The 24,434-nt window shown below is 39.4% G+C and overlaps 1 protein-coding gene and 1 long non-coding RNA gene across 2 annotated transcripts in view; one reads left to right on the forward strand and one right to left on the reverse strand.

Annotated features, from left to right (window-relative positions):
- Positions 1-21,444, reverse strand: part of si:ch211-212o1.2 (uncharacterized protein LOC492735 homolog) — a 37,126-nt gene extending 15,682 nt beyond the window's left edge. Inside the window, exons 1-2 of the mRNA XM_039762861.1 lie at positions 21,071-21,444; positions 618-737 (exon numbers count right to left, since the gene is read on the reverse strand). Coding sequence (XP_039618795.1) covers positions 618-737; positions 21,071-21,233 — 283 coding nt within the window. The 5' untranslated portion in view covers positions 21,234-21,444. The remainder of the gene's footprint in view (positions 1-617; positions 738-21,070) is intronic.
- Positions 21,445-21,556: 112 nt separating this feature from the next.
- LOC120535196 lies at positions 21,557-24,026 on the forward strand. The gene is made up of 3 exons (XR_005634868.1): positions 21,557-21,628; positions 22,105-22,205; positions 23,454-24,026. It is a non-coding gene; the product is annotated as an uncharacterized LOC120535196 (long non-coding RNA).
- Positions 24,027-24,434: the final 408 nt, after the last annotated feature.

The raw sequence follows: 24,434 nt of genomic DNA on the forward strand, positions 1-24,434 counted from the left end.
CAGATTTTGTGTATTACAGATTGTTACAAAGGTTTACACTAAGGCAATATTAATTATACTTGCTGTATTGTCATATACATTTCTATTTTAATTTTTATTATTATTTTACTTTAGGCTTCTTGCAAAAATATTTTTGACAGAAACAGAATGAGGTCAGTCCATTTGCCATTTAATATTGACTGTTCCTACTAATGTTTATGTACTACTGTTCTAGCGCCCGTTACTGTAACAGGCTTAATGTCTAGTACTGTATAATGCGAGTTGGTGAGTACGGCCTCCTTCTAGTTGAGATATTATTGTGCATGTAAGCAGTGTTACTTGGGGTATAGAGGTGGACTTGAGTTCCTGCTTTGGTTCTGAAAAAGGCTCGGACACTGGAACCACTTGAAGAAGTCAGCGCAGGCTAATACATATGCAAGCACCTAATCAGTTTGCTATTCTCCCTGCAACTTCTGCCAAGAGTCAGGTCCAAATAAATTGGGGAACCTCTAATCAAGCTTAGCCTTCAATTAGGGATTGTCAGAAAAATATGTTTCTTGTTAGGTTATTTAAAAAAATATAGTTAAAAAAAATTTAAATAAAATAAACACAAACACATAAAAAAATGAGATACTTACAGATTCCAATTAATATCTGATATATATGAACAGTGGAAAAATTCACCAGGAGAAGAACAAAGTTGACTGTGACAAGGCAGGCACACAACACAACACTGACCCTTTCTTGCAAGCGTTTCCCTGTGAGCAGAGAAAAAAAAAAATCAAGAGTATGAGTTAGGATACAACATGTAGGTATTAATTCTTTTCATTTCTACTCCTGCTGTCCTGCTAAACACTGCAATGAACAAGACTGTGTGATGTAGTCCAATCAAGCATGAGACGCAGACAGCAACAGCAGCTCTGTGTTTGATGCTGGATTGTAGCCAGGGAGATGACTACCAGCCAGCATGCACTAGCTGGGTCCTACACCCCCACAACCATCAAGCAATTGTTTCCTTGAGGACAGCTCCCCCATGAGAATGCCAGGCAGCAGCTGGAGGGAACTGTGCTGAGTATGCATCCCCTTGTGCCACCCCACAGAGGCTCGATCCCATCTTCATGCATAAACGCCTTCAACCATGGCTGCTGGCAGAGGGGCCCTCAGGCACAATTTTAAACTGATAAAAAGGACTGTACTCCTGCTCCATTACTTGTTTTTAAAACCATAGCTAGCTTAGATACATTTCATCCCATGTAGTGAATCCAACTCCAGGTGCACCCAGAAACCTGTTCTCCTGTTTTGGTTTTTTTTTTTTTTGTTTTTTTAAAGAAGGTGGAGGTAGCACATTCACTGTCATCTTGGAACAAGACTTCAAATGACATATGTGTGACAAGTAGCACTGGCCATCTGTCTTTACAGCAAACCGCAGAGAATCTCCATGAGTTCTTATGCCACTCTGCTATCCAAAAAAGAAAAAAAAAAAAATGGTGCCACTCTATTGCCCAACCCCCACCTGCCCTATCTAAAACAAGAAACATACAGTTGATACAGCAGTCTTTCACAACCCTGATCGGGCTTAGGTCTTCCACACTGCCAATCACGGAGGTATTTGTTCTGGTATGTGAATGTTAACTATTCTGCTGTAAAAAAGCATGACATTTATTAGATGCATTTATTTAGCTAACACTTAGTCACTTACAAATAGCAAATGAACTTTACAACGGCCTTCACATTTCTGAACCTGTAGCACTTGCAGGTTCAGTGCCTTAGAAGTGGGGAATGAACCAGTGACCTTATTACCAGAGTAGAATGATTTTTCCCAATACTATGGATAACAAACATTAAAACAGAAGGCAAACAGCATGTTACCGTACTTCTATCTGTAATTGCCCCATTTAGTAAAGTGTGAAAGCTGCCCAATTTCCAATGCAGGATTTTTTGCTGAAGAAATGTACATATTTTGCAATATGAACAGTAGCATGTTAAGTGTATTCAGGATCAGGAAGTGAATAAGCAGCCCTGTGTTTGACCTCAGCTAAAACTCAACCCTATATTTAATAACCATTTAACCATTCATTTGCTTGTCAACCTTGTTTATGCCAATTCAGCAATTCCCTTCATATTTTTTTTGGTCCAAGATGTTATGCATGGTGCAGAAAGATTGGTTATTCAATTGTCTGAATTGATATTTTTCAAGCCTGGAAGAAGATGACCCCCATATACACAGTTATCCAATTATAAGATCATGCGGACAGAAAAAAAAAAAAATAAAAGTACTGATGAAATTTCAGTCTCTCAATAACATTAACTATTCTATTCCTTTACCTTCCATTTCACAACATAGCTTCCCAAAGGAACAAAACTTTAGACATATAAAAAAAGGACAGGCAAACCACACTTTGCACACTAAACAAGCATGGTCATCTCAACAGCATCAGGAAAGTTACTGGAAATTATGCTACATTTATGAAAATAAATTAAATAATGATTACTGTAACGCACTCCTCTCAGGACTACCCAAAAAAGACATAAATCATTTGCAACGAGTACAGAATGCAGCTGCTAGAATCCTAACTGGGAAAAGAAAATCTGAACACATTTCTCCAGTTTTGATGTCACTACACTGGTTGCCTGTGTCATTCAGGATTGACTTTAAAATACTGCTTATGGTTTATAAAGCCTTAAATAATCTCGCTCCATCTTATATATCGGAATGCCTGACACGTTATATTCCAAATCGTAACCTTAGATCTTCAAATGAGTGTCTCCTTATAATTCCAAAAGCTAAACTTAAAAGAAGTGGTGAGGTGGCCTTCTGCTGTTATGCACCCAAAATCTGGAATAGCCTGCCAATAGGAATTCGCCAGGCAAATACAGTAGAGCACTTTAAAACACTGCTGAAAACACATTACTTTAACATGGCCTTTTTATAACTTCACTTTAACTTAATCCTGATACTCTGTATGTTCAATTCTTCATAATAACTATTCATGGTGGCTCTAAAATCCGTACTGACCCCTACTCTCTCTTCTGTTTCTTTTTCCGGTTTCTTTGTGGTGGCGGCCTGCGCCGCCACCACCACCTACTCAAAGCATCATGATGCACCAACATTGATGGACTGAAAGCCAGAAGTCTACGTGACCATCATCATCAGGTCCTTCCATGAAAACGCTAAATACAAAGAGGACTCTTTGATTTATGTTAGGTAGAATGCCCAGAGGGGACTGGGCGGTCTCTTGGTCTGGAACCCCTACAGATTTTATTTTTTTCTCCAGCCTTTGGAGTTTTTTGTTTTTCTGTCCACCCTGGCCATCGGACCTTACTCTTATTCTATGTTAATTAATGTTGACTTATGTTTATCTTTTATTGTGTCTTCTATTTCTCTATTCATTTTGTAAAGCACTTTGAGCTACATTTTTTTGTATGAATATGTGCTATATAAATAAATGTTGATTGATTGATTGATTGATTGAAAAATCTTCAATGAATAACACCTTATTTTTTCAACAAAGTGGGTTTAAAAACAGACAAACATCAACCGAAATGGATAGTTTCAGGATTTAACACATTTTATATATAGTATACACAGTTACATAAATATAAAATAAAAAGAGGTCTGAAATTTAGCCCAAATAAAAGTGAAATAGCCAGCACAGATAAATACAGTACACACAATGCTACTAAAGAGAGTTTAAGTGAAGATATTTAATTTTTAAAAAGAAGAAAAAAAAACCTTACAACATCAGGCACCACGTGATTTATTCCCCCGATGAGAATTTAAAATAGGCCAGCATGTGATGGCTGGCCCTTTCGATGCTACTAAAACTCACATTCATTGACATTAGACAAGTAAAAGAGAACCAGCGGAACTAATCTCCTAACAATAAGCCACATACTCTCAGCCAATCACATTTTTGTGCTATTATTTACATTTGAGGTATGACTTGTTTGGTCCTAGCAGTATCACAGATTCAATACACTTATGGGCACTAATACATACCCATTCAAGAATGAGCACACTTACATAAAGCACAAAGGTGCGTTCCTACCTTTTACAGTCTAATAAATGCTGCCAATAAGGGCCCAGACAATAGACAGCATGCTTATGTTCATTTTGCATTTTTTTATTTTGTAACCAGAGTTGTAAAAAGGCGTGTTATTTTACATCAATCTGGTACAATGGTCTTCTTACACTTCTGAGAAAGAAAACTTTGGGAGCCATGGAACCACTTACGTCAGCATGCCCAGAACCAAACTGAAATGCAGGATTGTCTGTTTGAAATTTGAAAGAAAAAAAATTGGAATTCAAAATTAACACACTAAATGTGTTCTGAGTTATAAAATTCTGTGCCATCAGTTGCAAAAGAACTTCATTCGTGTCCAAAAGAAGTGATAAGAAATCACAACCTTAACTATGAGAAATGTACCTTTACAATGCAGTTCAAGATAAATTAAGAGTTAATGACTTGCTCAGGACCAGGTTAGTCAAGAAAATGCTGCACAAAAAGACACATTAACCTGAGGTATGTTTGAACTGGCTCAGAGCAGCTAAAATCCAAGTGTTTGTGAGTTCATATTCAGTCGCTACTAGTATTTGATAAGGGGCAAGGTCAAAGTTAAAATAGTTCTAATTATTTGCAACCTATCTTAAGACATTAAAATTTAAACTAGAACACTGCTGGATCAATCACCGCTATAGACTCACTGTGTGACCATAAGCAAATCATAGCACCCCTCAGAGCTTCACAAATATGGAAGCTACTGCGTATAGAGCAATTGAACTGCACTCACTATGGAAAAATGATCTGTTCAGTTAAGTTAATTTGTTAACAGAGCAACTACAAGCATAGCTGTCCATTGATATTTTCTACGTAATGAGATCTATAAGTAAGCTGCCCTAACAAGGAATAACAGTCCCAATAGAAACAATCACTGAATACAAACAAAGCAAAGATCAAATCTGGCAGAACTACTCAATCAGCTTGCACTTATGCAATGGCTACTGGAGTAAACTGGGCAGTCTTACAGGCCTCTTTCCAGTGCACCTGCTGACATGTTTCAGCAGCCAGACTAACTTTACTGCTGGGTTTCCACTTACTGCAAGACTCAGCTAGGCTGAGGTAATATAAGCCTAGTAATGTTTAAGACGCTCCAAAACATATTGGCCACTTCAAAGCTAAAACCTTCAAACAAGAAAACATAGAAGAGCAATGCATCTCTCCTGCGGTAATACTATCTAAAACACACTTAAATAAATCTGTGCTTCATTACATTTTGTACAGTTTTTAGACAATATTTTGAATGCATGCTCCAACAGTTTCCAGGTATGCAGTGATGCTTGCATGCTCACCATGAAAACAGAAAACCAGTTAAAAAAAATATTTTCAAGTACTCTTTAACATGAAAAAAGGAAAAAAAAACCTAACTGACCTGAGAATAGCTAGATCAATTGGTGACTTGATTTTTTATTTCCTATTGGCCCCTGTAAATGCCTGCAAGCATGAGTGGGGGCTAGTGCCCTGTCCATGACTGCCTAGCACAGAGACGTGCCAGGAAAGGTTACAGCCTCCAATAACCTTTAATTCAGTCCCAAACCGAGCACACCACTCTGATACATTATAAACAAGTAGACAAGATACAGTACAACACATGATACGAATTACAAGGAAACAAGGGTAGAAGAATCTATACAAGTAAACATGAACCGACAGTCAAGGGGTTTAGTGGTGATTTCAGTAACAGAAAACCTTGAAATTAATCTGCAGAAAAATATTTACATTTGGAGTTCCTCCTCATTATTGCACGCACAGAAAATCAGACAGGAACAGGCCTTTACGAATATGGTGTGGTGATGCTTATTTCATTATGAGTTTCCATCCATCCATCCATTTTCCAACCCGTTGAATCCGAACACAGGGTCACGGGGGTCTGCTGGAGCCAATCCCAGCCAACACAGGGCACAAGGCAGGAACCAATCCCGGGCAGGCCGCCAACCCACCGCAGTCATTAGGAGTTTCCTTTCACCTATATAATACAGCAACAAACTGTAGGTTGTAGCAGGTAAGAGAATTTTTTTTACTTATAACTAAAAATGGCAACACATTATAAAGCACAATGCAGAAGGCACTGCATATAAAAAAAACAATAAACCAGGGACTTTCTGGTGTAACTGGAGGGATATCTCTGGATAACTTTGAGCAAGTCACCTAGTGGTTCAGTGCTCTTATTACAGAAATCAGGAAACAATTGTTCTGCATTCATGGAGTCTCATGGCTTTGTGCAAATTATGAAAAGATAATCTGTGTTAGAATATGTTCATATTACAAGCCTCAATGCTCTATTGCAAATTTTTTGCTCAGATCAGATTTGCCTATCTTGACAGTTCAATTTCACAAGTAACCTGAATCTAACTGTAATGCGAATGCATTTGAACTTTGAAATGGCATGCAGGCACACATTGATATGTTTGTGCAAAAGTCATCTGTGTCACCAGCAACAAAAAACATATCTGTGAGATGACTCATGGCATTAAAACCAACAAAATGAACGTGCGGTAACAGCTGATGTATGCTGTGCATTATGCTCTGGATGACAGCAAACAGTTTGTAAGCTGTACATGATTAGGTCAAGAAGCCAGATGGCTAACTTTTGCTGTTTTCACAGCTACTGCTGCCACTGTTGCACCATAAGATGTGTGGGTACGAGAAAGATCAATGACAGGACTGTGACCATTGTCACAGCTGCAGCTGTCCTACATTGTTCTTTTGCTGTGTTGCCAGTGCTGGCTGATGAATACATTAATTCTGATCTGACCATTCTTGCTCAGATCACATGGCCACAAATCAGATATGTATCCAATCTAGGACCACATATGGAATAGGCTCAAATCTGACTTGAAAAGATCCGATTTTAATTTGGCAGATGCTTTGATCCCAAAGCAACTTACAACATTTGAGATACAACTAGTTACATTTCTTTTGTGTTTTCCAACTGGAGCACACACGTGTGAACTGACTTGCTCAGGGCCACACAGTGTCAGTGGTTGAATATGAACCGACAACCTGACGGTCTGAAGTTCAAAGCCTTAACAAACATGCCACACAAAATGTCAGATTGTGTCACAAAAAAAAATAATGAAATAAAATAAAATCAGATTTGAGAGATTTGAGTGACTTCAGCCTGGTAATGTGAATGTAGCCTTAGTGAATTATGGCTAGAGAGTGTGAACAGAGAGAGGCTGCTTAGTGGTTTATAGCCTAATTCCTACAACTGACCCTGAGCAAATCATTTAACCTACCAGTTTGCCAGCAGTTAAAAAAATGTAATAAAGCAAATCTACTAAGATGAAAGAAAACCAAAAGAAAATATATTTAAAATCTGCTCTAATAACAAAATGTCATGCTGCACTGTAATTAGTACGGAAAAAGTCATTCTGTAAAGATTCAAAGGTTTTTATCCATTCATGTTTTTATTGACTTACAAAGTCTGATGTCACAGAAAAAAGGTGTTTACCTCAATAAAATTAGACACAAGGCAAAAACAAAGGCTCAACAGAGTGTCAGTCCATCACAGGACACACTCGCACACATTCTTAATGAGCCAGTTTAGACGTGCCAATTAAACTATTATAGGTCAAATTGCTCAGAAGAAAACTAAAGCACCTGGAGAAGAGCTCAGTCACACAAAGGGATCATGTACAAACTCCACAGAGGCTGCACATGGGCCAAGACCTGAGTCTAGGACTCTGGAGTTGTAAACAGTAGTATTAATCACTGCAGTGTCTTACTGCTTTAAAAACTTCATGCTCAACCATGACCAACCATTGATTGTGACCTTTTCAGAAAGGTTTATAGGATCATTATTGCCATAGGCACAAAGTACAGTGAATTTCCTACTGGCAGGTGATTACCAATATGCAACATGTTCATACACTATGGAGCCATGACTAATAAATAGAATTACCTCACATATTAAATGTCCATCCTCTGACAGGCACTGAACCCAACCTCAACCAGCTGCTTTACAGGTGGCAAGTTTGTTGCAATCTGTTTTCAAATTTGTACTGAACTTTATTACTAAAGTCTGCTTTTTTAAGAAATACCAAATATCAGACTGCTCAAACTCACCCATTTAACGAAAAGCATGCACTTTTCTTAATAGCACAGAATGAGGATAAAATAGTTGCAAATGCAAGGTGCAAAATCAGCAGTACAGGCAGTTGAGCTGGAGCTTTTCAAACATAGCCAGAAGGCATCCATCCCTCTTGTAAGATGAAATCTGGGACTGGCAGATAAGTGTGCCTCAATGCAGAATTCAGATTTTTTTTTCCCTAAAAAAACCACCTAAGTGTTTGCTTTGTAATCAAAGTCACGAACGTCAGGAATATTATTAACAAGAAAGCTTGTATATGCACAAAGAAAAAAAAATTAAAGAAAGAAGCATATCACATGCTCTTGACGTTTTCTGCCTTACAAAACTCTTTGTCAGTAGTTAAAGATAGTCTGATTCTAGTTCCCTGCGACACAAATTAAAAAAAAAAGAAAAAAACAGAAAGGGCAAAAAGGAATGGATGAATGAACAGATGAATTTAAGCATAAGACACTGCTGGTTTACTTTTTAGGCAAAAATAAAGGTGTTGTACTGTGCAGGTCTCTTTTACATAAGGGTAATTGAAGAGACTCAATTTAACAGCGGGGTGTGGTGGTTAAGACTTTGGACTTCAAGCCCTGAGGTAGTAAGACGAAATTCCACTACCGACACTGTGTGACCATAAGCAAGTCACTGGACCTTCCTGTGCTCCAGTTGGAAAACCAAAACAAAACGGAACCAACTGTATCATAAATGTTATAAGTCGCCATGGATAAAGGCGTCAACAAAATAAGTAAATGTAAATGTAGGTAAATGTAATATGAAATCAAGGAATGGGCAAGTACATTCCAAGATGGGCACAGTGGCTGGAAGTCTTTCCATTTGTAATATTGGCTGCTATTGGTAGTGGTGAAATCTTAACTGAAAAAGAGCTCCGTACTTAACTAGTTTCTTCAGGTGGTTAGTTGTGCAGTCACAATTCTTGGATGTGCAAGTTTTTCTCTTTTTAAAAATACACTAATTCTGTTTCAATTGTTTTCAAGCATTTCACATCAGAGTGGAGCATTTCATCTGTTACATATACAAGGCAGATATTTTTTGTTTTAGTAATACAGTACACCCCCAAAATTCACGGGGGTTACGTTCCTAGAGCACTCACAAATTGTGAAAAAGCGTGACTTTTGGATGTGGTTAAAAAATGCCTTTTAAATGCCCGTTTTTCTAGTTTCAACCCTAAATAAAGTATGCTCCCAAAGAACTTTAATTTCATTGCAAACTCAGCTTAATACATTACCTAAAAATGACCTTAATACCATTACCTAAAAACAAAATGTAAAGGTAAACCCGTATACTGTACAGTACTGTGCTGTTATGTCTCCTGCGGTGCTAGAATCTAAAATACCGATGTTACCGCTATACGTACTGTAATTCATGCAAGCGCGTTTTCTTTGGTATGCGCTGTAGTTTTCTTTGTTATAAGTAGAGAAAATACATAATAATTTCATTTAATTAAAATACAGTAAAATGTACGGGTGCTCACCAATGATGAATGATATTGATGATGATTATGAAGTAGATGGGCAGTACGATACATACATAAATTAAATATATCAATCATCTATATGTTGTCTTGTGCACTGTATGATTACAATGCCTCTGACTTGATAAACAGAACTGATAAAGCAGTCAAGTTATTTATTCATTATTGTGCAAACCCTCAAACCAAGTGATTTGTTCATCTAAATATCATGAATGTCTTTTGGACAACGAGGGAATACTAAAGTCTGCACACACAACCATCATACCCAATGTACTGTATCTTGTATTTTCTAAACGAGTCTAATCTATGATAAGATTGTGGCTGTGTAAGCAGAAAAAAGGAAGCCCAACAATAAGATATATATACTTTCAGTAAGGGTTGAAGCATGCTCTAATAGCGCATTGCCGCACCCACCATATGCCAAACAACCTGGATTGGAACCCGAGTGTAGTGGGTGACACCTCAGCACCACACTGGAACAGTGCAAGGTTTTTTATGGTGGCTGGGGTGCCAATTCTGCCACCAGTTTTCCTTGTAAGTTGGAGGACCTGTTTGTAGTGCTGAATGCAGATTAACGTCATACCCAGGACAAAGCAATTGCAGGTTAAGGGCCTTGGGATGTTAATATTATTACTATTATTATTATTATTATTTTTTACTTTGTACATCATTGCTTTGTGTCCAGATAGCAACACAATCAAACATTGTGGCCTGCAGGCTGTTCAGAAATGACTGTACAATACATAACCTCAGATTTAAAGAACTTTGTGCTTTTTAAAGCAGAATGCCTCAACAACTTTATTTTATGGTTTCATTTTAACATTGCTACCACAGAACTCATTAAAACATCAGGGGTGTACTTATTGTACATGATGTGTGTTTGTAGCAAGAAAGAAGACATTTCTCACCTGCAAAGAATGAACGTCTTTGGAATATGCAGCTGCATTCAGCTTTGTTGCTTTATTCAGAGAAGCTTTTTTTTCATTAAGTTTAACATTTCTTTAGTGTTTATTGTATTTTATTAATTTGTTTAATTGTTGCTTATTATTAATATTATTAAAAATAGTAACATTCAATTTTCTTTGTTTTAAAAAATACCCAGAATAGCACTAAGCAAAATAATAATCACCTTAACCACTTAGCAATATTTGAAGATATAAATGTGTCAGCCACAAAAAACTGTAATTGTAAACCGTATAATTAAAAATAGTCATGTGACCATGATAATTACATTTTCCAAGGGGATTCCCTAATGCCCCAAAACAAAAGCCACTATTGCAATATTAGACTTCTGCGGGACACACGGTACACTAGTGCACTCATCTTCGACCAAAGCTGCCCAGGCCTAATGGACAATCACGACTATATTAAGAATGGATATAAAAGACACAGACATGGACAGCTGCAGTGGTGATTTTAGATTTATTCCTTGCATTGATGCCCCGGCTAGGGTGTGTAACTAACTAGTGCCAAAAGCTTCTGGGACAGGAAAAAAAAGCACTTTAGAAATTACAGTACAGGTCAACTTCCATTAGAATAAACTCCGTTTTAACAAAATTCTCAATTTAACAATTGTGTTTTATGGTCTTGGCAACTTTTCTATAGAGTTAAGTGTTTAAAAACCCATTACAGTGAAGTCCATTTCATCTGAAAAACTCATTACAACAATATTTTGTTTTAACCATCCCTTCAACTCCCATCCCTCTGTCAACAAGGAGTAACTAAAATGATTCAAAATGCTTCCTCATAGAAAAAAAATAGACTTTGTGCTGCCACAGAAGCAAAGTGGCTAATGGCACTGCTTAGAAGATCCAAAGCCCTAGGCATGAATACAATGGCCAGTTGTCTGTGTGTATTTACATATTCTCCCCTTTTCTGTATTGGCTTTCCTCCTACATCTTTAAAAGATGTATTGTTTAGGTCACCTGACAGTTTCAAAGTGACCCTCTATGAGATTGTGCAGAAGTGTGCCCAACTATGGACTGGCACCCTGTCCACATCCATTTCTGACTTTGTGTCCAGTAATGTTAGCATAGGCCCAAAGCCCTTATGATCCTAAACTGAATTAAGCAAGTTTGAGGATGTTGCAGAATGTTAAATATTTTACACACAAAACAACAAACTTCACAGCTGGAGTTTCTTAAATTCTACAATTTAACATACCCCAAAATGCAGTGAACATTGAACCATAGGCAAAAACACAAAACAGGCAACAAATTAAGCCGGAGGCACATTGCGACTTCTATTCGAAAGGGATGTCAAATTACATGACTTCACATCATTGAGAATGACAAATTACAAAACTCTGTGAAAACTTTCCAACACAACTATACATTTCCAAAGCTTGCTACATTCTCACACCAAATAATGTGCTGCCTGACAGAACAAGTACAGCATGAAGCCTTTACAGGTGTGGCGAGATCAGGCACAGTTATCTGATCCCCTGCTCCCCCCCAATAATTCTCTGCTTTTTGTAAGGTCCAAAACACTTGCATACCTTATTCCTTGTAGTTGCAATATATGCATTTTGCTTCCAGATGAGCACTCACTGGAGGTCTGCTCTCACATGCACACAAGCCCACCCCACAATTTATGACAATATCTAACCTGTTTGATTTTGTCAGTCTAAGACACTTGGGATGCTAGACTACATGACTGGCCATCACAGGAATGCACTGCAGCAGCCTCCAACTCACCTACGTTTATGTAAGTGAAGTCTGTGACTGGAATTTGCTGTAAAATTCATTTAGTGTGACGGAACCTTCAGGAACCACATTCTTCTCTTAGTGAAACACTGCTGTCTTGGTTTCTTCACACCTAACATCTCCATCTAGACTTAATAAATAATTTAACTTAATTGCTTAACTGGCTCTGCCGTCTTGTTACTTTCACATAAATGGAGGTTTGGTGATGGGACTAATAATTCGCTGATGAGTTAAGTTCATATTCTGAATCTATTATGATCTAAACATCAAGAACAGTTAAATTTTATCATGGTCTCTGTATGTGTGTGTGTGTCTGTGGAAAAATTTGTGTGCAAATGATATCTTCTTAAAAAAACTGCCATAAAGATAGTTTCATTTAACCGGGGTTTTTGCAGTCTGCTCCGTTTAGTCATGGTAATTGTGCCTACTGATTTGCCAGTTTTTTGCACATGTAGTTTTTAAGATGTATATTTAAATAAATGTGCAAGTAGAAATATGTAAGTACGTACACAAGGAGACACATGCACACGCACAAGCATGCCCAAAACATTTTTTATTAGTGAAGACTGCCGACAAGCTTGTTTTCCCAACCAGAGCACATGCTGGATAATGAAGAGAAAGAAATAAACCCTCACCCCTAGATCTGTACAGGAAGACGTAGACAGAGGCATTAAGCCACTTCTGTACCAAATTTGTCTACGTATACAGCTTGTTTACTTCATTTGACCTAATGCGTTTAGCTTCAATTTAAATATTTTTGAAACTGTTCACTTCATTCACTTTCCTGTTCATTTTACCCTACACTTATTTGTGTACACTTAAAGTGAAATTTACATAGAAGTACTGAATGGACCATTTCATACCGATTTATGTTTTTTTTTTCTGGTCCTTGAATTGCTGATAGCATGCAGTGCATCTTCAGACCCTTCAACCTTGTACAAAAATGTATTTTTTATAAAAAATGAATAATTTCTATTAATTGAGAGAAACAACATTTAAAAACATCAGCCAGTTTATTCATACACATGTTGTGCTATTCGTCTAAGACAGGCTGAAATCTAAATAATCAACATAGACGATTTGCAGTGCACTATTTTGAAATGCATGTACTAATAAAAATGTATTGCGTTTGTCATTCCAACAGATGGCACATCACAAGCATCTGTAGTAATAAAATGCATTACTACAAAAGTTTGTGATGTGCCAGCTGTTGGAATGAAAGAGACACAGCAACTAGATGGACAAACAGACGCTTATTCTTTTATTAAGGTAGATTAAAGTGTCTTAAAGCTCTTTGTGGACCACCATAAATTTAAATAGTTGGCCATTTATAACACATCTACCCTACTAGGTTCACATCCCTTGTCCTCCTGTCTGAAGTTTGCAGGTTCTCATCAGGTCTTCCTCTAGATACTCCAGTTTTCCCCTACAGTTCAAATACACGCTGGTTAGGTGGACTGGTGATGCTGGCCCTAGTGTGTGTGTGTATTTTATCTATCTCTATATATATCTACAATTGTGCTTGAAAGTTTGTGGACCCTTTAGAATTTTCTATATTTCTGCATAAATATGACTTAAAACAGGCATGTCAAACACGTGGCCCGCAACAGAAATCTGTGCGGCCCGCATGACAGATCCTAGTTAGCACCACACTTGTACAAAATGATTACTATAGTTTGTGATTGAATCGTTCTGCATCTTCGGCGTTACTTATTGACTTTTCTTACTTCTGCATTCTGACAAAAGCACGTTTTCCCATGGCATTACGGTACCAGAAACGTCATCTGCTAGTGTAGTTGCAGCCGCGAAGTCGCAACTGAAGTGCTAGGCTGCGGTCTCGGCCCACTACCGAGCCGCGAGAGAACTGCCAGCAACAGAGACTCACTCTCACTGACTAGGCGGGCGGGGCTTTGCAGCGGCACAGAGAGAGGAGAGAGACCGAGGTGAGAGAGTATTACAGCAAAGTATTTTTATGTTTCTAACAGTTTCCCCATATGACACGAGTCTGTAGAAATCTCGTTACTACAAAGTATATTCAGCAGCAGATACTTTCATTACAACGAAGTGACCGTGAAATGCTTGAATGAATCATCCACAGAGCAGTTAGTTCTGTGGTCACAGCTCCGTTGTGGACATTTGCACAACGATCCCCAAACAGAAACATTGTTAAAAAAAAATGTTCTTTCTTCGAACATTCCTCGTATTGTTTTTTTGCTGCTTTTGTTTTGAGTGGTTTTAAGTGATAACTTTGAAAGTGAAAAACCTCTATTAGAATTTAACTCATTGTCACCCTTCTATAGAAACGGCATACTTGCTATATGCAAAAAAGAAGACAAATCTTGGGTTGCAAACGTATGCGAACTGCTGCATTTGAAGACGCCGAAAAAGCCGTTTTTATGTGATTGCAGTGATGCTTGTTCAAGAAACATTCCAATTAATGCGGCACTCTTTCAATAAAATATAAGGTTTTTAAACTCTCTTGGGACCTAGACAAACAAACAATCTCATACGTGGAAATAGCGCTTCGGGATGCACTTCAGCGTGTCGTTCCCGTTGGGTGCGGTGGATCCCAGATCCCAAAAAACCTCACAATATGAAGAAGAAAAGGATAATTGTGCTGATCCTTTAGATAATGTTCACGTTGAATTCCTCCTGCCCAATTACACGGCAGTGCTTCAGCCATTGGTTTTGTGCATCATTCGCACCCTGAAAGTGTATTATCGCAAGGAAATACTGAGAAAAATTCTAGTCAGCATAACTTGTAGATAGAAGATTAAACTAACGTGAAAGAAGCTATTGATGCTGCTTCCATTTCCAACATCCTATCTTTATGATGCACGTTTTCTCCAGTGACAGTAACCAAAACGAGATTATGGGTTAGACTGAACATAAGCAACACACTTCGTGTGTCACTGTCTTCCATCCTCCCCAGATGGGATCGTCTGGTTGCAGGAAAACAAGCTCAGGGCTCTCACTGATTCTGCATTATGGTAAGCTGTATAATTTCTATTACTATATTATAACTTAATAATAATAGAAATGTAATGTAAATTGTGTATAAAACTGCCCTACAAACCCGCCCATAATCACCCCATAAACTCCAACAACCCATCTGTCCCTGGAAAAATTTGCTTCCAGTAAAGCGGTCCTTGGTGTCAAAAAGGTTGTGGACCACTGGGCTACACTACTGGCTTGTCTGCTGAGACTGGCCACTGGGCAGAACTGACCATCACGAGTAGTAATAGCGCGCATATTTTTACGTTTTTCTTGCTATAGTTTTATGTAATTTTGTGCTAGTATAGTAACAAACAGTTAGTGCAGACTACAGCTGAAGATCTGAAGTGGACCTAAGAAGTTGGCAAATTGTTTAACAGATTTTTGTGATTTTGAGTTTGTATAATTAGTGTAGGTCAGTGGGCTTTTTGCATATCGGATTATTTTACAATATTAACTTTGAAATAAGCTTTGTAAAGTAAAATTTGATTTTTTAGGAGGATTTGTTTTCCAACATGTATTACTGAGCAATGAATTTAGTGAGTGTTTTCACAATTTCAGTTCACACGAACAGGACTTTGTGCTGTTTACGTCACCATACTCTTACAACGTTGAGAATGCTCCTGAGAATATCCAAATGGAATTGATTGAACTGCAGTCAGATTCTATTCTAAAGGCAAAATACAACAAAGTTGGTGTACCAGGTCTGTATGCTTACCTGCCACCCTCATATGTGCAGATCCATAAGTTGGCATTGAGAGTACTGTCTATGTTTTGAAGCACTTACCTTTGTGAGCAATTGTTTTCATTAATGAAAGCTACCAAAACCCCACTTCGCTCAAGACTTACTGCTGAGCACCTTTTATCCCTCATAAAAGATGCAGCTGCACAAGATTTCAAGCCTGATATTGACAAACTGGTTACTAACAAGAGATGCCAAGTGTTGGGACAAAAGAAATAAATCTCACACTGTAAGACTCCTATAGAAGCAATGAATATAATATAATGAATATAATATAATAATATAAGGACTTAGCTAAGAGGCTAAGACTAATTGTACGGAGATTGTATGGGAATAAATTGCTTTTCTTTAAATTTTGAACTTTAAGTGTTACATTTTTTTTTTTTAAGTTTTCAGTATTGGAAAGAAAGCTACAGTAACTTTGTATAATAGTATTTGTTACAGTTCGGCCCGCAGACGCACGTATGGCAGTCGAAGCGGCCCACCAATGTTAGGGAGTTTGACATGCCTGACCTAAAACATCATCAGATTTTTATTCAAGTCCTAAAAGTAGATAATGAGAAACCAGTTAAACAAATGAGACAAAAATAATATACTTGATCATTTATTTATTAAGGAAAAATCGAGGATCGAATATTACATATTTGTGAGTTGCAAAAGTATGTGAACCTCTAGGATGATCAGTTAGTTTGAAGGTGAAATTCGAGTCAGGTGTTTTCAATCAATGGGATGACAATCAGATGTGAGTGGGCACCCTGTGTTATTTAAAGAACAGGATCTATCAAAGTCTGCTCCTCACAACACGTTTGTGGAACTGTATCATGGCACAAACAAAAGAGATTTCTGAGGACCTCAGAAAAAGACTTGTTGATGCTCATCAGGCTGGAAAAGGTTACAAAACCATCTCTAAAGAGTTTGGACTCCACCAATCCACAGTCAGACAGATTGTGTACAAATGGAGGAAATTCAAGACCATTGTTACCCTCCCCAGGAGTGGTCGACCAACAAAGATCACCCCAAGAACAAGGTGTGTAATAGTCAGCGAGGTCACAAAGGACCCCAGGGTAATTTCTAAGCAACTGAAGGCCTCTCTCACATTGGCTAATGTTCATGTTCATGAGTCCACCATCAGGAGAACACTAAACGACAATGGTATGCATGGCAGGGTTGCAAGGAGAAAGCCACTGCTCTTCAAAAAAACATTGCTGCTCATCTGCAGTTTGCTAAAGATCACGTGGACAAACCAGAAGGCCATTGGAAGAATGTTTTGTGGACGGATGATAGATACTTCATTAATCCCAAGGGGAAAGTCACATAATCCAGCAGTAGTATACTGATACAAGAAACAATATTAAAAAGAGTAATAAAAATGCATGTAAAAACAGACAATTACTTTGAATAATGTTAGCGTTTATCCCCCCCCGGGTGGAATTGAAGAGTCGCATTGTGTGGGGGAGGAACAATCTCCTCAGTCTGTCAGTGGAGCAGGACAGTGACAGCAGTCTGCCGCTGAAGATGACACTGTATTCTCCATGATTCACAGGAGCCCGCTCAGCGCCCGTCACTCTGCCACTGACGTTAAACTGTCCAGCTCCGTGCCTACAATAGAGCCTGCCTTCCTCACCAGTTTGTCCAGGTGTGAGGTGTCCCTCTTCTTTATGCTGCATCCCCAGCACACCACCGCGTAGAAGAGGGCACTCGCCACAACCGTCTGATAGAACATCTGCAGCATCTTATTGCAGATGTTGAAGGACGCCAACCTTCTAAGGAAGTATAGTCGGCTCTGACCTTTCTTACACAGAGCATCAGTATTGGCAGTCCAGTCCAGTTTATTATCCAGCTGCACTCCCAGGCATTTATAGGTCTGCACCCTCTGCACACAGACACCTCTGATGATCATGGGGTCCATGAGGGGCCTGGGCCTCCTAAAATCCACTACCAGTTCCTTGGTCTTGCTGGTGTTCAGGTGTAAGTGGTTTGAGTCACACCATTTAACAAAGTCTTTGATTAGCTTCCTATACTCCTCCTCCGATGAGACCAAAATACAGTAGAACTTTTTGGTTTAAATGAAAAGCGTTATGTTTGGAGAAAGGATAACACTGCATTCCAGCATAAGAACCTTATCCCATCTGTGAAACATGGTGGTGGTATCATCATGGTTTGGGCCTGTTTTGCCGCATATGGGCCAAGACGGCTTGTCTTCATTGATGGAACAATGAGTTCTGAATTATATAAGAGAATTCTAAAGGAAAATGTCAGGACATCTGTCCATGAACTGAATCTCAAGAGAAGGTGGGTCATGCAGCAAGACAACAACCCTAAGCACACAAGTCGTTCTGTCAAAGAATAGTTAAAGAAGAATAAAGTTAATGTTTTGGAATGGCCAAGTCAAAGTCCTGACCTTAATCCAATCGAAATGTTGTGGAAGGACCTGAAGTGAGCAGTTCATGTGAGGAAACCCACCAACATCCCAGAGTTGAAGCTGCTCTGTATGGAGAAATGGGCTAAAATTCCTCCAAGCCGGTGTGCAGGAATGATCAAAAGTTACCGGAAACGTTTAGTTGCAGTTATTGCTGCAAAGGGGGGTCACACCAGATAGTGAAAGCAAAGGTTCACATACTTTTGCCACTCACAAATATCTAATATTCGATCATTTTCCTTAATAAATAAATGACCAAGTATAATATTTTTGTCTCATTTGTTTAACTGGTTTCTCTTTATCTACTTTTAGGACTTGAGTGAAAATCTGATGATGTTATAGGTCATATTTATGCAGAAATATAGAAAATTCTAAAGGGTTCACAAACTTTCAAGCACAACTGTATATATCTATATCTACACACACCCTGAGACAGACTGGCTGGCTGCTTGTCCACAGACTGATCCTGCCTTGAACACCCTATGCTTATTGAGACAGCCTCCAGCTTAAGCACAACCCTGCACTGGATCAAGTAGGTTTAGAAGATGGATGGATGAATCTACCCTACTGGTGAATTTCAAACATCTATAATTGACCTAACCTCTGTGTGTAACAGCATGTGTGGCGATATTAAACAAAAACATTCCTCCTACATTTCTTAGCTATCCTTACAATTAAACATATTTGTTCAGTTGTTTCCAAAGCAAAAATCACAGAGATAAGAGGGTAAACATAAAAGTACTATGGCAAACTAACTCTTATCTAAAATTGACAGCTATTCTATTTATATAGCTGACACAGCTGCCAAAAAATGACTTTTAAATGAACAATATACAGTTTACCATTTTCCATGGATCCAGACAGGAAAAGTAACTTGCTTAGCCTCACACAGTAAAGCTAAGATGGACCTTGTGGCTTGCAGCCATATGCCACTAGGCAGAAGCATAGCAACAGGACAGGAAAGGTTGGCAATTGCCTGTGGCCCCAAATTGGGGTCCATTTACATAAGTACTAACTGCAAGAACAAATCTGTGGGAACCCCCTTGAAGTATAACATTGACACACTGCAACAAATATCTAAAACTCCTACCTTTAGTCTAATCTCCACTGTGATGGCATTTGTGACAAATGTTACCTTTTCAGTAACATTAAATGTAATCAGATCCAATTTCAAAAATCATGAAGAGGATTTGCATGTCTGGAAGCAAAAATTGGATCAACTCAATTCGATTGGACCATCCAGCCATTTCTAAGTTCGCTTCAGCCAGCCTCTCCAGGACCCACCTATAGTTGGCACACGGCCAAAATCAGCAGCACCGATTCAGTCACAGGGTGAGTGGGCAACCGTGAGAAGGGGGTCCAAGAAGTCAAAATTTAGTTCTTCAGCAGTCTTTATAATCCCCATCACTGCTGTCTCTGATGAGAAACACTTTTCATCTTTGAAGCTGATTAAATCTTACTTGAGATCTATCACACGCCAGGAAGTTCAAATTTCAACAGTGTATAATTTTCAAAGGTCTTTGGACCTGGAGGACATGGTGGCTACATGTGCAGTAGCCTAAGCTCTCAAACAGTGGTTTTGAAAGTTCCAGTAAAACTTTTTAAATACTTTTTTATTTTCTAGTAAGTACATTTTAAATATTATGATGTGCAATTTGTTTTTATTTTCATCGCTATGTGCACTTTATATTTATTTGCATCTTACTTTTATACTTTTTTAGATTTTTAAAATCTGCTTTATTTCATTACTTTAATTTTCTATACAGATGTAATGTTTTATTTGGATAATCTATTTCTCATAACATTGAAAAAAGAATCTGTACATTAAATTCTCCCTGTTGATCACAATAATTTAAACTTTGCACTATAACAGTGTTAATAAAAAAAAAAGTTTACCATGTCGAGACTCCATAGAGGGCGAGCTGGTGGGCACCATGGAGATTTTTCCTTTGGGCCCCCAAAGTCCCCAAAATTGCCTCTACCACAAGGATGCACAGCCCTCTGTATTTTATGTTTGATTCAACAGCAACAAGTTTTAGCACTACACACTTTTTTTTATTATTATTTTATTATTATTATCAGCTCCCAACCTCTCTCCCTTATGCTAAAGACTGTAATTAGTTCTGTGGCAGACGTTCGGCAACTACCGGTCTTTCCAGTTTCACTGCAAACTTCCTATACTGATGGGTATTTCACTTTAACATGTACCTATCCTTCCTTCCCACACCACCGGTCACTGTCTAAAAGTTAAACTCGCGGGTTAACATTTGACAGTATTAGTGTTAACGCTAGGGATTTACACAGCCCTGCAAAATTAGGACTAGTGTCAGGAAGCCCTTTGAAGTTTAAAAAAAAGCTCACTACAAGTTACCAAGATCACAGCCCGACACTCTGGAGGTGTGCGAGGACTGCTTGAAACAAGCGCAACCACAGACCGAGGTCTTCTGAACAGCATGAATACAAGACAGTTAACTTTTAAGGAAAACAAGCATGTGACAAACGTACGGTCTTAAAAGTCTCGCCTTCAGAGCCGAAGGACGCTTCACTATCGGTCAAAAGAGCCGTTAAGATCCCGACTGGCTCGCGGATCTCTGTGCGCTCACCTGGCGAGTAGAGCTCTGCCAGCTGCCGGGCTCCTGCGTGTTGCGGTCCCCAACGCGGCGCTGTACTGCTCTGCGCTGCTGCTCCGTGTTCGTTGCCGTTGGGGTCTTCTTCAGCCATGGAGCGCTGCTCGATATCCGCCTCAGACAGTAAAGCCGCCGCCATCCTATAAAGAATTGGGATGTCAACGAGCAGCGAGCTAAGCTGGGTGTCACGGGGTGCAGTGTCTGCCTGTCAGAGACAGCCGAGCTGGCGTAACAGTAAGCGACAGGTAAATCGATTTGGACATGCACACTCCCGCTGACTCCGACGCTGCCGCCGGTATAAGTGCGTGATGCAGCTGCGGGTTTCTCTTTCTTCACTTGAAGTGCGCGCGGGGTGTGTCCGGCGGCCTCAGGATGGTGCGTGCAGGTCACCACGGCGACAGGAAGCGGTGCCTGGTGTAAGCACTGTAATCTTCCGTCGGGCAACAAGAGTTGCAAATGTGGAGTTCCTCTCATAGTCACCTGATCTGTTTTTTCCTCAGGATAAGTGCACTAGTGTCACCCGATATTGTAAAGGTGACGAGGGTTATCTGAAAAGACACGTTATCGTTACTAAAAAAAAGACTAGCTATTGTTTGCATGGTGCCGGTTTATCTCAGAGGCCATAGCGATCAAACGCGAGGCGTTCTACTGACACCGCGCTCAGCTCCGTAAAGTTACAGCAAATCATAAGAATATGTAACAAAAATGCGAGGGGCTACTGGGGAGGTTTCTAAGAATGATCTCTCCTACTGAGGTTTAAATTTCATAAAATCTATTTACATTTTATTTCATGTATCATAAATTCAAGTTAAGTGATGTATGTTGAGAGGTTCGCAGCTCGTTTAGATACATAAAGTCGAAAGTTCGGGGGCAGAGACGGTGGCCTTGTTGCTTCATCCCATCTTGCCATAATTCTACGTACTGAGCAAGGCACAACATTTTCTTCAAAAGACATGCTGTTTGTTTGCTTCATTGACCTAAATTTAATACGTGTGTATGTTCGCCCATAGACAGACAGGCTCAGCCTTGTGGTCACGCTGCTGAAGACCTTGGAAAGTGGAAGGATGAAGGCACATCACAAATAGCGGACGCAATGCTTAGGCTCCTCCAGGTCAGTTTCTCAGTAGGGATGGCCACTGTGAGGCGTTTCCAGAGAAATAACTGCTGTGTTGAGTGGTATCATTATTTTGGTCAGGTGTGATTGCTATGATGGACAGTGACAGGGTTGCTAGATGTTTTGAGACTAATTTCTTTTCATACTCCATCACGATCTGACAGTTTAATATTGTAGCATCGGCACTGAGCGCCACAGTGGATGGATTCTCTGCTCTTTACATGGCGCTTTGAAGTGGCTCACTATTGTTAAATGGACTGCTTGCCTTTTGCCGCGCTAGTTGGAAAAGGTTAAGTGCTGTGCTGAAGTTGGGTGCAGCAGGGGTGTTCAGCGCTGGTCAGCTGTAGGCAAGCCAGCAAACCTCCTTGTGTGGAGATGCAGATGTTCCACTCTCTTGGTTGTTTTCCTTTACTGAACTGGCGCTGCAAACCTCGTTCCAGGCCTGATGGGGTGCTGCTGAGGTGGTCTTCCTTCTCACAGGTTCTCCCATGTCAGCAGAGGACTTCTGAAGCTCTGCTAAACGGACTGTTGGGTTCTTGGTCAAAACTGACTGTTGGGTTCTTGGTTATCTCCCTGATCAAGGCCGTTCTTGCCCATTTACTCAGGCTAGATGTCCAACTCTAGACTTTTTCAATGACATTATTATTGAGGTCAATGTGCTCCTGGAAACACTCAAAACTATAGACATGCTGATAACCATGCCCTGATCTATGCTTCACCACAATTTGATCGTGGTGGTCATGAAAGAGTTCCTTGGATTTAATGGTTTGCTTTTTTTTCTAACACGGAGTGTGAATTGTGAACCTTCTGCACACATGTACAAGTGTGCCTTTCTAACTGATGTGTAGTCAATTCAACTTGCCACAGGTACATCAAATTCTAGACACATCTGACCATAATTTGAAGTGCAACAGCAAAGGTTTAAATATCTACATGACTGAGAGATTTCAGTTTTTGATTTGTAATACATTTGCAAACCTTTCTGAAAACAAGAGTTATCAAGTGCAGATTGATGGCAAATCTATCAATTTAAAACTGAACCTACAACACAATAAAATGTGCAGAAAGTGAAGGGGCCTGGAATCTTTCTGAATCCATTATATATTGAGTATCTTTAAACATTTTCCCTTAAGCTATGTCACACACGTGCGCTTAGGAGGCAGTCAACATGTCCTTAGGTGAGTGAAGAAGTAACAGATGGGGGGTTGTACTGTGGTAATGATGCCTCTCTCTCTGACCTTACAGAAACAAAGATGACAAATAGTACAATACCTGCACCAATCAAGATATATGAAAATGGCGACTCAACCATTCCAATGTCACTTGTGGCTTTGCAGGATGACATCACTTCCGGTCCTCTACAGACGACGTCACTTCCGGTGCAGCATGATTGATGACGTCACTCCCGGTCCCCTCTCGATGGCGTCACGTCCAGCTCTGCAGGATGATGTCACTTCCAGTTCCCTCCTGATGACGTCATTTCCTTTATGATGCATTTCCGACCGCCATTTTCTTGTATTATATAAAGGCATTACAAATGCATACTGACTGTCGAATGTTTGATCCTTTTTTTCTGCATATTTGACCAACAAGAACGCTACAACAATATACGGGGCTATTCCCCCAACACTTCAACTTTGTTTTGTGCCTTTAATATATCACAGCTAATAAGCTACATATGCAAAGAACGCAGTATCACCATCCAACCAATGCATGGCTTCAGTGTTTCCAGTAGGAGACCAACTGTGGGGAATTTTTTAGCATGCCAGACACAAATGAGAAGAGTGTTATGAGTGAAGGCGCAGGTGGTGGTGAACAATGGAGGACAATATTTATTGAAGTTTTAAGGTAAACGCATTCGAGAGATGCTTGTACTCTGAAGTGAACCAACCTTTGGCAATGCATTCAAAGCCCAGACTTGCAGTCCTGTTAATGAACGGATTGTTTTATTTTACTTTGTCGCGTCCGTGTCTCCCATGCTATGCCAATTTGAGGATTATTATGTCCACTATCATAGCGAGACACCCGTTTATTAACTTCCTTAGGATTAGTCCTGAGTGTCACTCAGTCAACGGTACAGACACATCTCGTGCAAGCGTTAGACCGAGGATTACTCAGGCTGTAAAAGTGCCATCAGTGCTAGTGCCAAGCGTTAACACGGGTAATGGTGTAGATGCGTTTTCTTCTCGCTTCATAATGGCGTCTCGTAAAACACACCTCTCATCA

Source organism: Polypterus senegalus, chromosome 9 (assembly GCF_016835505.1).
Source record: "Polypterus senegalus isolate Bchr_013 chromosome 9, ASM1683550v1, whole genome shotgun sequence".
Taxonomy (NCBI): domain Eukaryota; kingdom Metazoa; phylum Chordata; class Cladistia; order Polypteriformes; family Polypteridae; genus Polypterus; species Polypterus senegalus.